Raw genomic sequence first — 15,134 nt, forward strand, 5'->3', positions numbered from 1 at the left:
CCTGCGGCGTGCGCGCTGACGTCACCAGGCCGCATCGTTGCTATAAAAGCGTGGCCGGGGCGGGCGTGCTCCTTTTTCCCAGAGCTCGGACGTTACGGTACGGGGGGTTGTGTGCTGTGCTGCGATCTCCTCGGGGTGTGGGTAACAAGGTCGTGAGGACCCCCTGACCTTAGATGAGTACGCTGACGAGCTGGGAGAGGGCGGAACGGGACTGCCCCGCGGCAGTGCGGGCGGTGTGGGCCCCGGAGGCGGCCCCTCACGCGCTCGGCTTTTCCCCCGCGCAGGCTCGCAGCCAACATGCCGGTGGCCCGGAGCTGGGTTTGTCGCAAGACCTACGTGACCCCTCGGAGGCCCTTCGAGAAGTCGCGGCTCGACCAAGAGCTGAAGCTGATCGGTGAGAGGCCCAGACCGGGTTTCCACTTCCGGGGCGGGGTGGGGCCCCCAGCGTGCCGCGTGGGCCCGGGGCCCGGCCACGCTAGCAGCGCCGTCTTTCGGCAGGCGAATATGGGCTCCGGAACAAACGTGAGGTGTGGAGGGTCAAGTTCACCTTGGCCAAGATCCGCAAGGCAGCACGGGAACTGCTGACGCTGGACGAGAAGGACCCGCGGCGCCTCTTTGAGGGTGAGTGTGTGTGTGACAGACGCTGCACAGCCCCCGGGGTTAGCGTCTCCGGGCCCCTCACTGCGGTGGGTCGGAGGCCGCGAACCGGCTGTAGGGGTGGGCTGCGGTGCTCGGGGAGCCTGGGGAACGGGACCCCGCGCGTCAGTATCTGTGACCGGGAAGGGACTCTCCGATGACCCCAGATGTGGAAGGGATGCCTTGTTTGTAGACGCTCACGTGGGGGCACAGTGCACACGCGCCACCACTGGTTTCGCGGTGACCCCTAGGTTGGCCGCCGGTCCTCCTGTTGCCGCTCTGCGCGGGAGCTTGGGCAGCCTTGGTTGGTGGTGGGAAGGGGGAGGGGCTGGGAATCCCGCGCCAAGTCAGCGAGCGTCCTGATCGGGTTCCTCTCCCGGTGTTCGCCTGAGACGGAAATGTGCCGTGACACCGGAGGCCTCATGGCTGAGCATAGGTGGTCGCTCATGTTAGACGGTTTTGTTTTGTTTTTTTTAGATTTTGTTTGTTTATTTGGCAAATGGCGGGGGAGCAGGCTCCCCGCTGAGCAGAGAGCCCGATATGGGGCTGTATCCCAGGATCCTGTAGATCATGACCTGAGCGGAAGGCAGAGGCTTTAACCCACTGAGCCACCTAGGCGTGTGCGCCCCCCCACCCCTGCATATTTAAAGTTTAGAAAGGTGTGGAGCTTGTTTAACCAAAAATAGCTAACACAGTGGTGAAAAATTCAGGAATCCCTTTTCCTGGGGATGCTCGGGTGGGTGTTTATCCCACAGTCTGGGGATCCAGCCACAGGTCGTTGAGGACATCTGAAGGACTTTCTGTAGATGAGCTGCTCAAGTCTGCCCTAGAGAGGCAGGTGAGTGGCCGGCTGGGCAGGGTTGATCCAGAGGTAACCCAGGAGTATTTGTGGTTTCCTGTGGCAGAAGTGGGAGCTACAGGGGGAAGGCAGCACCGTAGGCTGTAGGCTTTCTAGCAAAGGAAGCCATTTATCCCCATGGGACAAGAAGGAGGGGCCCACAGTCTCTGCCTGTGTCTGAAGGCATTTGTCACTGGTATGGCCTGAGGCCCTGCCTTTCCCATTGACAGCTGCAGTAGGGCAAGAAGCTTCTCTGATTCTGGTCTGTTGAAAAACCACTTAAACCAGTTGTAGCCAACACGTGGCCTGGGGTCCATCCAGGTATGGGGTCTCTCCTGATGGCAGCGGTAAAGAAACTGGTGCTTTACGTTTTTCAGCTCAGGAACTAAGCCACTTCAGTTGTCTTGTGCCATGACAGAGAAGGGCCTCTGCCTCTGAGGACTGTGTGCGTTAATATCCAGTTGTAAAATATTGTGACTGACCTTGCTTTGTCCAGGTGGAGCCCAGGTACTCCTATTGACAAAGTTTATTCAGTGTGCACTGAAAATTATTTACTTATTATGCATATATAACTTTTGGGTGTTGATGGAGTGGCCGGGCCTCCCCGTTTTTGAACAGTGTGTGGGTGGTTCAGTAGTAAATGTGAAAAACGTTTGTTTTTAATGATAGTGGAGTTTTTTGTTTTATTTTATTTGACAGATCACAAGTAGGCGGGGGTGGGGGGGAGCAGGCTCCCCACTGAGCAGAGAGCCCGATGCTCTGACCTGAGCTGAAGGCAGAGGCTTAACCCACTGAGCCACCCAGACGCCCCATAGTGGTTTCATTTTACGTAGAAGTCTATGAAGAGATTTTAAACTTCGAGTTCTTGAAGTTTCTGTTCTCTAGCATAAGAACAGAAAACTGTCCTAGCTGGTAGATAATTCCAAACTTGTTTTTATTTGCCTGTCGGGCTTTTTTTAAATTAATATTTGAATATTATAGTTATTTCTTAACCAGTGTGTAATCACAGACTACATTATATAGTTCCAGATGTATAGCATAGCAATTGGATTTTTCTATATACTGTGAAATGATCCCAGTGAGTTTACTTAACAGCTTTCAAAAAGCGTTAAAAAAAGATAGAGAGCACTTTGGTGGTTCAGTCAGTTAAGCGTCTGCCTTTGGCTTGGGTCATGATCCCGGGGTCCTGGGATCAAGCCCTGCATTGATCCAGCACCTGCTGCTCCCACTGCTTGTGTTTTTTCTCTCTCTGACAAATAAGAAAAATCTTTTTTTTTTTTTAAGATAGCAATTTTGTAATATACAGTAAGTATTATAACTGGCAGTTTGTACATTTGACGACCTTCACCTATTTCTTTCCCCTGAGCTTCTGGCAGCCGCATAATGTATTCTCTTTAGGGTCTTGAGGTATTTTTTGGTGCTGCTGGTGGTTTTGTTTAGATTCCACATACAAAGGGCGCCTTGGTGGCTCACTGGGTTAAAAGCCTCTGCCTGTTTGTGATCTCTATCTGTCAAATAAATAAGTAAAATCTTTAAAAAATAGAAAAGATTTAGATTCCACATACTAGTGAGATCATGGGATTTGACTCTGACTTAGTCCACTTGGCAGAATGCACTTGGATCATCCACGTTGTTGGCAGGTGGCGAGATTCCATTCTTTTTATGGCTGAATAATGCCCACTGTGTGTATATACTCCCCTCCCTCTGTTATCCATTCAACTGTCTGTGGACACTTAACATTGTTTCAGCTGTTGAATGCAGTGAAGATGGGGTTAGTGCTTTCCTTTTTGGGTAAATACCCAGAAGCGGGATTGCTGCATCATCATAGTTAACTTGTGGGGAATGTGGGGAACCTCCATACTGTTTTCCATAGTGATTGCCACTTTGCATTCCCACCATCTGCACAGGGGTTCCCTTTTCTACACATCCTCACCAGCACCGTTGTCTGTTGGGTTTTAGTTCCAGCCAGTCTCACATGTGTGAGGTGATCTCACTGCTTTTGACTCGCATTTCCCTGATCAGCGACGATGAGCACCTGATCATGTACCTGCTGGCCATCTGTATGTCTCTGCCCATTTTTAAATAACATTGTTTGGAGTTTTTTGCTATAGATTAAGAGTTGCTTGTGTATTCTTGGTGTTAACCTATGTCAGATACATGATTTGCAAGCATTTTCTCTTTTTCAAGATTGCTATGGAGTCGTTTGTGATCCATACAAATTTTAGGATTGATTCTTCTGCTTACACGGACAACATCTTTGGCGGGACCCCTGGGTGGCTCAGTTGGTTAAGCCTCTGCCTTCAGCTCAGGTCATGATCCCAGCATCCCAGGATCAAGCCCCTCTTGTGCTCATAGCACATGAGCTCATGCGTACATGCTCTTTCTCTCTCTCTCTGAAATAAATGTTAAGAAACAAAATACTGGGGCATCTGGGTGGCTCAGTGGGTTAAAGCCTCTGCTTTCAGCTCAGGTCATGATCCCAGGGTCCTGGGATCGAGCCCCACATCGGGCTCTCTGCTCAGCAGGGAGCCTGCTTCCTCCTCTCTCTCTCTGCCTGCCTCTCTGCCTACTTGTGATCTGTCAAATAAATAAATAAAATCTTTTTTAAAAAAAAAACAACAAAATACTTCTGGAATTCTGATAGGGATTATATTGAATTCATTTATTGCTGGCGTAGCACTAGTGTTTTAACAGTATTTTTTCCAAACTTTCCGCATGGGATAGCTTTTCATTCTGTCTCTTCAGTTTTTTTCTCATCAATATCTTAAATAGTTTTTAGTGTGCAGGTTTTTCATCTTTTTGGTTAAATCTTTTTCTAGGTGTTTTATATTTGTTGATATTTGGAAATGGGAAGATATCATGTCTCCTGTTAAGCATTACCTGGCCTGCAGCTTTTCTCAGGTCTAGAAGCTAGGTACTGCCGGTCCAGTGTACTAATAGAGCTTTCCTGATTAGAGATTGGCTCTTGACCACCAGGCTTCATTGTGGGCATAATGGTTAAGTGATAGCAGCATAGTTTTTTGCAGGGAGATGCTAAGTGCTCTTCTTGGGATTGTCTCATTACTCTCCTGACGCTTCCAGGGAAGGTGGTGGTTTCACATGGGAGCAGAGGTGTGTGTGGGCACTTGCCCTCACTGGTAGGATGGGAGTATGGTCACAGTGGCTGCTACATTAATTCCTAAATTGGAATGGGTTCTTAGCTCCCACTCGTCATAGCTCCATGGAGCTCCTTAAAGCTCCATGAAGTCAGAGGTGAGCCAGACACCACAATCAATGCTTTTTCCCCTCCTACCAGGCAATGCCTTGCTTCGGCGACTGGTGCGCATTGGAGTGCTGGACGAGGGCAAGATGAAGCTGGATTATATCCTGGGTCTGAAGATTGAGGATTTCTTGGAGAGGCGTCTGCAGACCCAGGTCTTCAAGCTGGGCTTGGCCAAGTCCATCCACCATGCCCGTGTGCTGATCCGCCAACGCCACATCAGGTAACTCCCTTAGGGAGCTGACTGAGTCTATCTTGTATCCATTCCTCTCTCTAAGTTTGCTGTCCTTACCTCCTATGCAGCCCTCAGAGGTGACAAAAGGTGTGACTACACCTTGAGGGTAAGATTGGCGCCTGCAAACAGCTCATAGGGTGCTGGGGACAGCCTCATCCCCCACCTTGTAGCCCAGCGCAAGGGTCACTGCGGCCTGAGCCGTACACCTTGCGAAGGCTTCTTCGGGCAGCTGGACAGGTAACTGCTTGGTGTGCCCAGGTGGGCGTCAGCTGGTGTGGGTGGCTTCATGGATACAGCTGTCTGTTGTACCCACTCGTGGACTCAGTCCAGAGCCTGTTATTGTTAACCAGCATTAATTTGCCAAGTTGACTACAGCCTGATGCTCAGGTGCCAGGACTATAGGAGTCTGCTGGCTTGCGGGGACAGCTGGGTCTTTTCTCTGGGTGCTCAGTTTGCCCTTTGTCAGATGTTGTAGAACTGGAGTCTCAGGTAGCTGCTTCGGGGACAGGGAGGCTTGACCTTAGAGAGTAAAGCCCCGTGCCTGGCTTGGTTCCACCTTGAAAATCTGACCCTGGGTTACTGGCTGCCACCAGGGCTCCCCCTTCTTACTTCGTGGTCTGGTTGAGTTGAGTGATGCTCTAAAGCTTTCCAGAACACACAGGTACTACAGGGTCAGAAACACCCTCCTACCAAGTCAGAGTCCAAGCAGCAAACGGTAATGTTTGCCTCCCACTGGGGTCTTGTTCCCCATCCCTTCACCTGCCATCCCCCCTCCAGGGTCCGAAAGCAAGTGGTGAACATCCCATCCTTCATCGTCCGCCTGGATTCCCAGAAGCACATTGACTTCTCCTTGCGCTCTCCGTATGGGGGTGGCCGCCCAGGGCGTGTGAAGAGGAAGAATGCCAAGAAGGGCCAGGGTGGGGCTGGCGCCGGCGATGACGAAGAAGAGGATTGAACCTACCCTTCCCATCCACCCCACCCCCTACCCCCCAGGACCCATGGATTGTCTAGTTTCCCAGTCACATAATAAAAGAACCAATGCTTTGGAACTGGTATTTATTGGTGTATCTGTCTGCCTCCATTTTCTGAACATAGCAGCCTCGGGGTGGGGAGAAGCACAGGCCAGGTCCTTGATCAGGTTCCCTCCAGCTAGTCCTTGCCACCCCCTCAGAAGGGCCTGGTGAGCCTGCCAGCTGGTGGTCCTCACTCCTTGGGGCAAGGGTACAGTGGTGAGCAGCAAAAACACCACTTCTGTGTTTCAGCGGGGACACCAGCAGTGTTAGGGGAAGTTCTTGAGCCAGTTATTTGCATGGGGGTTGGGTGATTCCTTTCTGGGCAGAGGAAGTAGCAAGTGGAGGCAAGGCCAGCCCAGCGTCTCTTAAGGGCTTTGGATCTTGCCCTCAGAAAAAGAAGTCAGGGTTAGGGTTGTCAGGAGCTGAAGGCTGACCTTTGGGTTGCAGGTGAGGGTAAACGCATTTAATTGGGATTTGCTGGGGAGCTTTGGACGGGAAGGACAGGCTAGTTTCAACGCTTATATTGGTGTGGTTGGGAGGGGACAGCTGAGGCACCCCGCATCTAGAATTTCTGAACAAAGGTCAGGAGGGAGACCAGCTTCCCTTTTCTCTGCCTTGTTGAGAAGCTGCATGGGACAGAGGAAAGGGCTTGGTCTCAGGAAACGGGAAGCCTTTGCCATTGAGCAACCTCACTGCTCACGAGTCCCATCTTTTGAGGCCTTGGACTCTCAGGTCATTTGAAAGTGCTCAGTTTCAGCGTGATGGCCCTGGGTCCTGGGATGTTGCCAAGCTGCCAGGAAGCCTCCAGAAGGTTCCTAGCTCTTGGAGCTTAGTGCTGTGTTCCCACTACACCACAAGGGTTGCCACTTGGTAACGAACAGTCTTGGGGCTTCCTATGTATCCTTCCAGAATTGTATGATCAGCTGTGTCCTTGAAATTCTGGAAGCAATCAACTTCCACAAGGTCTCCTGAGTTCCTGGTTCTTGTCCTACCTGCAAGCTGACTGGGGGCCGCTCCTGTGCCTTCCAGGGTCCCTGCAGGGAGCCTTCCAGATCCCTGGAGTGGGGGGTATGAGTCTGCTGGGCTAGTGGATGGCCAGAGCAGCATACACGGCCTCATCCAGTGCCTCCCCTAATTGGGAGGGAAGAGGTGCACTTGTCTCCTGTCTGAGGGCCAAGTGGTTCAGCTGGGCGTAGGTTACATCTTGAGGGTCTTCAGAAATCGCAGCCTGGAGCCGGGGGAGAGGAAAGGCATGAGGCTGGGGAGGAGAGGATGGCACTCCCTGCGGGGCTAAGGGCCCTGCTAGACAGTGAGGGGTGGCCTTGAGCCCACTCTTGCCTCCTTCAGTGTATCTGGGGGGGAGGGGTGTGAGGTGGAAATGCCTGTGGTGTGGACACTGGGGGTTGGGCCTGGGATCAGGTGATGGGGAAGGCTGGAGCAGGAATTGAAGTGGCCATCAAGGCAGACCCCGCGACCGCTGCAGGGGGCTCAGCTCGGTGGCCAGGGTGAAGCGCGTGAATGTGCCGTGGGTTGCTGGGGAAAGAAGGAACAGGAAGCAGAGGGCTGAGTCGCTGTAGGACCATAGTGTGTGGAGCTGCAGAGGCGTCCTCTCGGAGGCCCAGGGCGTGGAGTTGCGCCCCTCTGTGCAGGGCACAGGCTGTTCAGCCCTAACTAGCCACTCTGCCCACTCGCCCCGAGTGTCCCAGCAGCTGGAGATGAGAAGAGGCCCAGGGGAGTGGGGTCCCCTGCAGCACAGAGCACAGTAGACTTCCAGAAGGGAGAGGCCTGCTGCTGGGTGGAGTGTCCTCTGGATTTACCACGTGAGCAGGGAGGCAGGGGTGCCCTGGGTTGAAGCACAGGGAGCTCACCTGGCTGTCCTGCTGTCTGTCCTCAGGCTGTGTGTCTCTGACGACAGCATCTGGTGGGGACAGAACAAGGCGGCCCCTCTCTAGTCAAGACCCCCCAAGAGTCACATGGCAGGAGCCCAGAGACAGTGACAGTTACAGAGCCACATGGAGTCAGATGCTGTTTGCCTCCCTCCCCCCACCCCCTGCCCCTGCCCACCCCTGTCCTGGGCCCACCTCCTCCCTCCCCCAGGGCAGCCCGTGCTTCCCCTTACACAAGGTCTCCTCCTGGGTGGTGGCCTCAGGACCTGAACTGGGGAGGAGACAGTGGTATTAGCGGCAGTGAGGGGGCCGCTGGCTAGCGGGAGTCGGGGTCTCAGGGTGCTCTTACCTCCTGTACAGGCCTGTGTCCTCAGACGCTGCCGCTGCTGCAGGGAGTTGAAAATCAGCCTCAGGCCCCCATCCCGGAACCCTCCCTGAGGATCTTTATGATCCCGCCCGTCCCCCCCTCCCATACAGAGAAAGCAGTGCTAAACAGTAAAAAACAAAGCTTGTATGTGTTTCCAAACATTTTGTAATTTCGAAAAGGCAAAAGGATACAATATTCACACATGCCCACGTGTACCCTTCTTTCTAGAGCTTCTCGCTGGGAGATGCTGGAGTCCTTCTATGCCACTCTTGTTTCCCTCTGGCCGCTGCCATGAGCCCACCCTTGGTCGGCCCACTGGGCAGCCACTACCCCCTGGGATTTGTCACCCCCTTCCCTTCTTACCTGGCTTCCTGCCTTTGACCTGACGCCGGTGTCGGACCAGGAGGACGACGAGGAGGCCGAGCAGAAGGATGAAGGCCACTGAGGCCCCAATGAGGACATACAGGTACAAGTGGTGACCTTGTGCACAAGCCATACCATGAATGAGCCAGTGATGCCATTTAACTGAGTACCTACTGTGTGCCAGGCACCTACTTGGCTCTGTGCATTCAGCTCTGACCCCATCAACTTTCACCCAGCAGACGAATGCTGCCCCTCCCGCCCACTCCACAGACAGAAAACTGAGGCACAGAGAGGTCATTCACATGTCTCGGGTTGCCCAGGGTGGAGGCAGCAGGACAGACTGGAACCAGGGCCATGGGTTCCCTTGTGGGACTTCGGGTTTTTTCGCGCTGCCCCTTTGCCCTCCTGACAAAACACGGGCATGGAGACCTGTCCACCAAACCCAAGCCCAGATCCATCTCCCACTCTGCACAGGCCTGACGCCCCCACAGGGGCCTGTGTGGACCTGGAGTGTGCGCATCTGCAAGGGCAGGAGGGAGGGCCATGACTTTGACTGAAATCTCCCAGCAAGCCTGCGGAAGATGGCGGGAGGCCTGTTGTGCCGATGGTGAGCCTGGGCCCTGGAGAGGGACATGACTTGTCGAAGAGCCCACAGCTGGGAACAGAACTGGGGTCTGAACCTGGTTGTTGACTTGTTGTTGACTCCCAAGCTGCTCTTAGGCCGAGACCCCCAACCTGTGAAGGCAAGCTCAGACACCCTGCATGCGAGCCTGCTGCCCCCACCTGCCCTGCGCACAGTGATGAAGCCACCTGCTTGCCCTTTGCAGTCAGGTTTGCAATCCAAGGAATTGTCCCAGTGAGAAGGAGATTTCTCCTGCCGTAATCTCGGGAAGGGGCTGAGGCAAGACTGGGCTGAGCTCCTCCCACCCACCACCTCCCACCAGAGACCCCGCTTACCCCTCTGTGGGTTGAGGGCTGCATCCTCAGAGCCTCCTGGGACCAAGACAGAGAGGTGAGGGGCAGGGGCTACGTGCTCCTCACTTCAGGGTGCTCCACCCCGCACTGGGCTCCCCCCTCTCCCTCTGCCATGACCACCCCACCTGCCACCTGGCCCAGGCTCAGAGCTCCTGGAGCCCTGTGGTCACCCCAGAGAGAAGCCATGCCAGAGAGTGTCACCTGTGACCCCCTCACTCCCATCCCACCCTGGCACTCCCCTGAGGACAAAAGAGGACAGGATTGGGGCCCCTCACCTGAGACCAGGAGCTCCAGTGGGTCACTGGGCTGTGACAACAGGTAGGAGTGGTTGCTGTGTGAGCCATAGCACCGGTAGGTCCCCTCCAGGTCTGAGGTCACGGGACTCAGGATGAAGTTGACCTGATAATGTTTTGCTGTGTACTGCGGACGAAGGACCTGGGGAGGAGCGAGGGACCCCTCCTTGAACAGGTGGAAGGTATAAAACGAGATCTCAGAGCGACACTGCAGGGTCACGTTCTCTCCCCAGGACACTGAAGTCCCCGGCTGGGCTGAGAGGGACGGTTTCTCATACATTCCTGAGGGAGAGGAAGGTCGTGACATGTAAAGAGCCACCCCTCCCCACCTGCCCTTGACCCTGGGCTGGGGGGCCACCATCCTCTCCCAGGGACTCTGTGCGGGACCCCCTTTCAGCACCTCCCGTCTCTCTGAGTGGTGTCCTTTATCTCCATGGCCCTCACTGTCCCTTTCTCAGTCCCTGTCTCTAGACCACATCCCACCTCAGCCTGTGCTCCTGGCCCTCTCCCTGGACCCCATCACCCAGGGGCAACCGGTCCCAGGCCCTGAGCAGACAGTTAGGACATGGGTCAGGGGGCTCCTCACCTGTGATCAGGACACCCAGAGGGGCACTGGGGGCCGACCAGGTGGAGGAGAGCTTGTGTCCACAGTAGCATCGATACTGGCCCCCATGGGTGCGGTTCACAGAGCCCAAGAGGAAGTTGGGGCTGGGTTGCCCTTCTAGACTCTGAGGAGCTCTGAGCTCCTCATCCTTGGTCAGAGCGAATCTGTCAAAGCCAGTCTCTGAGTGACACTGGAGGGTCAGGCTGTCTCCAGACTGCACCAGGGAGCCCGGCTGGGCCGTGAGAGAGGGCTCCTTGTAGACACCTGGACAGCAGGGGACAGTGGTATTGGGGACACACTCCCTGCATGGCCCAGGTCCTGCAGTGAGGCTCTCATAGGTCCCTTCCAAGTTCTCCCACCTGCGGCTCTGGCCCCAGGACAATAGTGTCACTCACTCCCCATCAACCCCAGGGATCCACTGTGCATATAGCTTAGGTCAGTCATCGGGGTCCAGGAGGTAGATGGGGTGAGGCAGGGCCCCCTCACCTGTGACCTGAAGGTGCAGAGGATCACTGGGATGTGACCACGAATCCGGGTACGACTGGGGAGAAACGTAGCATCTGTAGGTCCCCGCATGGGAGGTGTTCACGGGGCCCACATGGAAGACCCCCTGCCCCCTCTCATGACGGAACGTCCACTCCAGGTGTTGGGGTGCATCAGCCTCCCACTCCTTCAGCAGACGGAATGACCCCCGTGGCCACGATGAGCTACAGGAGAGGGACACGTTCCCTCCCAAGGCCACCACAGGGCCTGGGTTGGCTGAGAGGGAGGGTGCCTCATGCTGTCCTGAGGGAGAAGGAGGGAGCTGATTACAGGGACCATTACCCCCACGGACCCCATGGGCCCCATGTACTGTGGGCTGTGAACAAGGGGTCCCCCTGAAGCCACAGTCCATTCCCTTCTGCCTGGAGGAGAGGCCCAAGGGGAGGGGACCAGCTCCTGCCCTCACCTGTCATTGCCAGAGGCAGGAGGTCACTCGGCTGTGACAAGATCTCCCCAATCTGATATGCACACTGGTATTTCCCTACATTGTGTGAGCTCATGGGTGTAATGGAGAAACCGGCCTTGTTGCTGGAATCCCATGAGGTGTCCAAGGTCTCCAAGGGCACAATGTGCCTGTCTTTATACAGATAGTAGCCGTCAGCCTGCAGAGACGCCTGACACCAGATGGTCACACGGCTCCCCTTGGTGACCATGGAGCTGGGATCAGCCCAGATGGAGGGTTTGGGGAGGGTCCCTGGAAAGGAATCAGATGGGGAGTTGCAAGGGGGCCCTTCTCTCAGCTTCCCACCTGTCACCTGAAGGCCCCTCCCACATGAGTCACCATCAACCCTGACCCTCTTCCCCCTGCCCCCCCGCTGCTTGGGGGATTGTTGGTGGAGACAGGAGATCTGGGGAAGACTCACCCGTCTGTGCCTGGTCCCACAGACCCCGACACAGCCCTAGAAGAGAGTTCCTATGAGTGACTCCCACACCCACGCGTAGCTGCTCCAAGCCTGGTCTGGGCCCCTGGGTGCTGGGGTCACATCTGGGGCTGTGTACGTGCCTCCCCCAAGAAGTTCTGCCCCTACTGATCCTCCCCAGTCCCGAGGTCTCCCAAGGACCAGGACCTGGGGGGCAGGAGTGGGGCGGCTCCATCCCTCCTCTTTTCCAGAAAGCTCACCGAGGCAGAGAAGAGCAGTGAGGGTCGGGGTCCTGGCGCTGCATCCCATGGTCCCCAGCCGTGCAGACAGCTTATAAAGTCCTCAGCGTGTGCTGGACGGACAGATGCATGGGGTGTGGTACAACCCAGGCCCTGTGTTCCTCATCACAGGTCCTAGAGGGATGGCCTCACAGGAAGGGGAAGAGCCCCTGCCAGGGCCTCTCTGCTCTCCCTGAAGGGTGACCCGAGAGCAGCGGGTCCTAGGATATTTCAGACAGACTGAATCTTGTCTCCCCAGACCCCACTCTGTCTGCTTCCTCCCCAGCAAGCCCAAGTCTAGAGGGCAACACTGGTTCTAGGACTCGAGGCTGGGGGGAGGTAGGGCAGGGCCTGGGAATCAGCCCAATTTCAGTTCCACTTCTGCCCTGTCTCACACAGAGGCTGGGTGACCTGGGCTGAGACACTTCCCTTTCCTGAGCTTCTGTCAATGTAAGTTTTCGTCCTTCCTCCCACCACGCTGGCAATCAGCCCGTGTTTAGTGAGCAGTGGCCACATCCGGTCATGGTGCCAGGCACTGGGGACTCATTGGTGAGGTGACAGACTCGTTCCCTGGACTAGAGGGGCTGTGGCTAGTGACAACAGACAATACAAATATTTAGGTGGGAAACGATTCTATTATAGCCTTGTAAGACTGTTCCAAGTTGAAAGAAAAGAGAACACAGGGAATCGTGAGAATCGTAACATGTAAACATCTCAGAGTCTGGGTCCTTGTTGTGAGCAGTCCTGGGGGATGGAGTGACGGAAGGCGTGAGCTGGGGCAGAGATGAGCACAGAGATGGGACGTGGGGGGCGTCCTCCACTGAAACGATTCGAGCTCTTCTCAGAACTGAGGCTGGGGCCTGTCACAGGATTGGAGCACGCCTGGGAAGATTTTAACCAGTAGTCAGTCAAACAAGTTTCCGTCTGGAAACGACTAACGCTGTAGGAAATACTGACAGTTAGTAGGCACCCCCCCCCGCCCCCAGCATTTACCTGCTCCCCAGGTGGTGTGTTGGTCCGTGTTTAGGCCGTGTGTGTGTAGTTTCCTCACTTAAGCCCTTACACAAACCTGTCACACAAAATGCTTGTGTGTTGAGCAGAGTGAGCCAGGATGGCAGGTTGGAGAGGAGGTGGCCAGGGGCAGCTTGGCTGAGGGGCCGGAGAAGGCAAGTGGCCTTGTTAATAGCTCAGTTTGTGGTGTTTGGGGAGATGTTGGAGGGTGAGTTGTGTTTGCTGGGGCTGATGGTTTTGGTCTAACAGTCACAGCCTGGAGGAAGACATGGTGCAACTTGGACCTTCTGAAGGAGAGTGTAGGAGGGTTTGGAGCTTCCCATAGGATCAGACCAGCCTGGTGATCAGAAGGATCCTCTGGGGAGGAATGAACCGGGGAGAGGAAGCCCAGCTGGGGGCGCAGGGGGAGGCTGATGCGCTGGTGCAGCCCCGCTCCTTGAGTCTTGGGATGGGCTGGACCATGTTAAGAGGGTCTCGGGCCGGGTGTATCCGGTGAGTGGACATGAGCTCCAGAGCACAAGGAGCACAGGCTATTCCACCGTCCTTCTGGTGCCTGGAGGAGCCGGTGGGGCCACCCCCAGAGGATGACCCAGGGAGAGGCAGGCTTTGGGAGGTGCCCTGAAGACAAATCGTCGTTTCTCAGAAGGAAGCATGGCCCTTCCTCCTGCCCCGGGATCATGGGTTTTCTCTGCCCCCCACACTTCCCTTCCCTGACTTCCTACTTTCTCTAAGTCAGCACCCTCTTTATCATCATCGCTCCTTTTGAACCTCCAGTTCATTTCTGCCTCCTTGGGTCCAGTCCTCCCCTGGGCAGAGCTTTCCATCCCATACTGTGAATTCCTTCCCCAGGCACAGGGTTTTAAGAGGCAATTCGGAGATGGAAGTTAGAGCTGAAACACTTAATGTCATTCTTCAGCAGATAATTCCCCTTTCTGAGTCTCCTGTTCCTCATAGTGACAACACAGTGGCCTCTACCCTCAGGACCGCTGGGGACCCGGAGGCATGGAGGGGCTCATCTGGGGTGATTTCATGTGTGGTTTGCAGACATTGAGATGACCACAGCTCCAGAGTTCATATGGGGCCAGCTGAAGGCCACAGCCAACATCCACGGCAAGCTCACGGAAAGCTTTGTTAGATTCATGGCCACAGTTGAATTAGAGTAACTGAAGTGGCAGAAGTGCAGCGTGAATCCCTAAACAAGCAGAGACCAGCACTGAGTAGGCCTGGTCGCAAGTCCCAGGGACCAGCCCAGGATCTGGATTTTTGCTGTGTATGTGTGGAGACAGGGGGCAAAGCCCCAGAGGAGACACGGGGTTCCCAGTGTAAGCTGCTGCCTGTCTGAACAGGGACTACAGTGTCCCCTCTCCTCGGTACGAGCTAACTCCCAGAATTCAGCTCCTTTATCCAGTTGTGAGCAAAAGCCCTTCATGCAATATGGGCGGGCGTCGATGTGTGGAGCTCAGGTCTGAGTCCACCGTGCATTGCCGGCGCCCTCCGTCGGGCACACCTACAAACCGTGAGTCTGAAGCAAATGCAAGCTGGTCAGTTGTTTAGGGCTTCACAGTGCAGGGAAATGGGGGTGACAACCTCTGTGAAAGATCAGCTCGGTGGCAAAATGACCGAGTGCATGTGACAACCATGCCATGAAAAATAGAGCACAGACCCTGTGGGAATTCCCAACAAAGACAAAGGGAATAAATTGAAAATTGGGAAGAGATTTAAAAATAAGCATGCTTTAAAACCTCAGACAGTTAGAGGAAGACATGACATTCATGATACAAGAAGCGTTTAGTGGAAAAAAGAGTGCTAAGGAAATTTCATAGATAAAAACTCACTAATTGAATAAAAAGATCGATTCCATAGTAGACATTAGATAATTGATCAGAAAATTGGGGAATTAGACAATGAAACTCAGAAAGTATCGCAGAATGCAGCTGGACATCATAAAAATAAAAGCCAAAAAGATAAAATCT

General features: G+C 54.7%; 2 protein-coding genes across 9 annotated transcripts; one reads left to right on the forward strand and one right to left on the reverse strand.

Moving 5' to 3' along the window:
- The first annotated feature begins 4 nt into the window (after window positions 1-4).
- On the forward strand, window positions 5-6,023 carry RPS9 (ribosomal protein S9). Of its 4 annotated transcripts, none has more exons than XR_014305344.1 (6): window positions 23-97; window positions 285-394; window positions 499-621; window positions 4,770-4,956; window positions 5,037-5,205; window positions 5,746-6,023. XR_014305344.1 is itself a non-coding variant. In XM_082709890.1 (5 exons), exons 2-5 carry the CDS (start codon window positions 298-300, stop codon window positions 5,921-5,923), a joined length of 585 nt encoding a protein of 194 aa, XP_082566016.1. In that variant the 5' UTR covers window positions 5-97; window positions 285-297; the 3' UTR covers window positions 5,924-6,023. The 4 variants fall into 4 exon arrangements, 2 of the variants coding, with proteins under 2 accessions (XP_082566016.1, XP_082566017.1); XR_014305345.1 differs by having other exon boundaries at window positions 73-177; XM_082709890.1 differs by lacking the exon at window positions 5,037-5,205 and having other exon boundaries at window positions 5-97.
- LOC309852712 (leukocyte immunoglobulin-like receptor subfamily B member 3) lies at window positions 6,008-14,077 on the reverse strand. 5 transcript variants are annotated; one of them, XM_082709844.1, is made up of 14 exons: window positions 13,884-14,070; window positions 13,144-13,779; window positions 12,133-13,032; window positions 11,876-11,911; window positions 11,419-11,706; window positions 10,956-11,255; window positions 10,452-10,733; window positions 9,848-10,147; window positions 9,555-9,590; window positions 8,598-8,714; window positions 8,217-8,253; window positions 8,101-8,138; window positions 7,850-7,899; window positions 6,008-7,209 (listed from the first exon to the last, which is right to left on the reverse strand). In XM_082709844.1, the coding sequence occupies exons 3-14, from the start codon at window positions 12,179-12,181 to the stop codon at window positions 7,066-7,068; spliced, it is 1,677 nt and encodes a 558-aa protein (XP_082565970.1). In that variant the 5' UTR covers window positions 12,182-13,032; window positions 13,144-13,779; window positions 13,884-14,070; the 3' UTR covers window positions 6,008-7,065. The 5 variants fall into 5 exon arrangements, with proteins under 5 accessions (XP_082565970.1, XP_082565971.1, XP_082565969.1 ...); XM_082709845.1 differs by lacking the exon at window positions 13,144-13,779 and having other exon boundaries at window positions 13,884-14,077; XM_082709843.1 differs by lacking the exons at window positions 13,144-13,779; window positions 13,884-14,070 and having other exon boundaries at window positions 9,408-9,590; window positions 11,419-11,589; window positions 12,133-12,591.
- Window positions 14,078-15,134: the final 1,057 nt, after the last annotated feature.

The sequence above is a fragment of the Mustela nivalis genome, assembly GCF_964662115.1.
Source record: "Mustela nivalis genome assembly, chromosome: 18".
NCBI lineage: Eukaryota > Metazoa > Chordata > Mammalia > Carnivora > Mustelidae > Mustela > Mustela nivalis.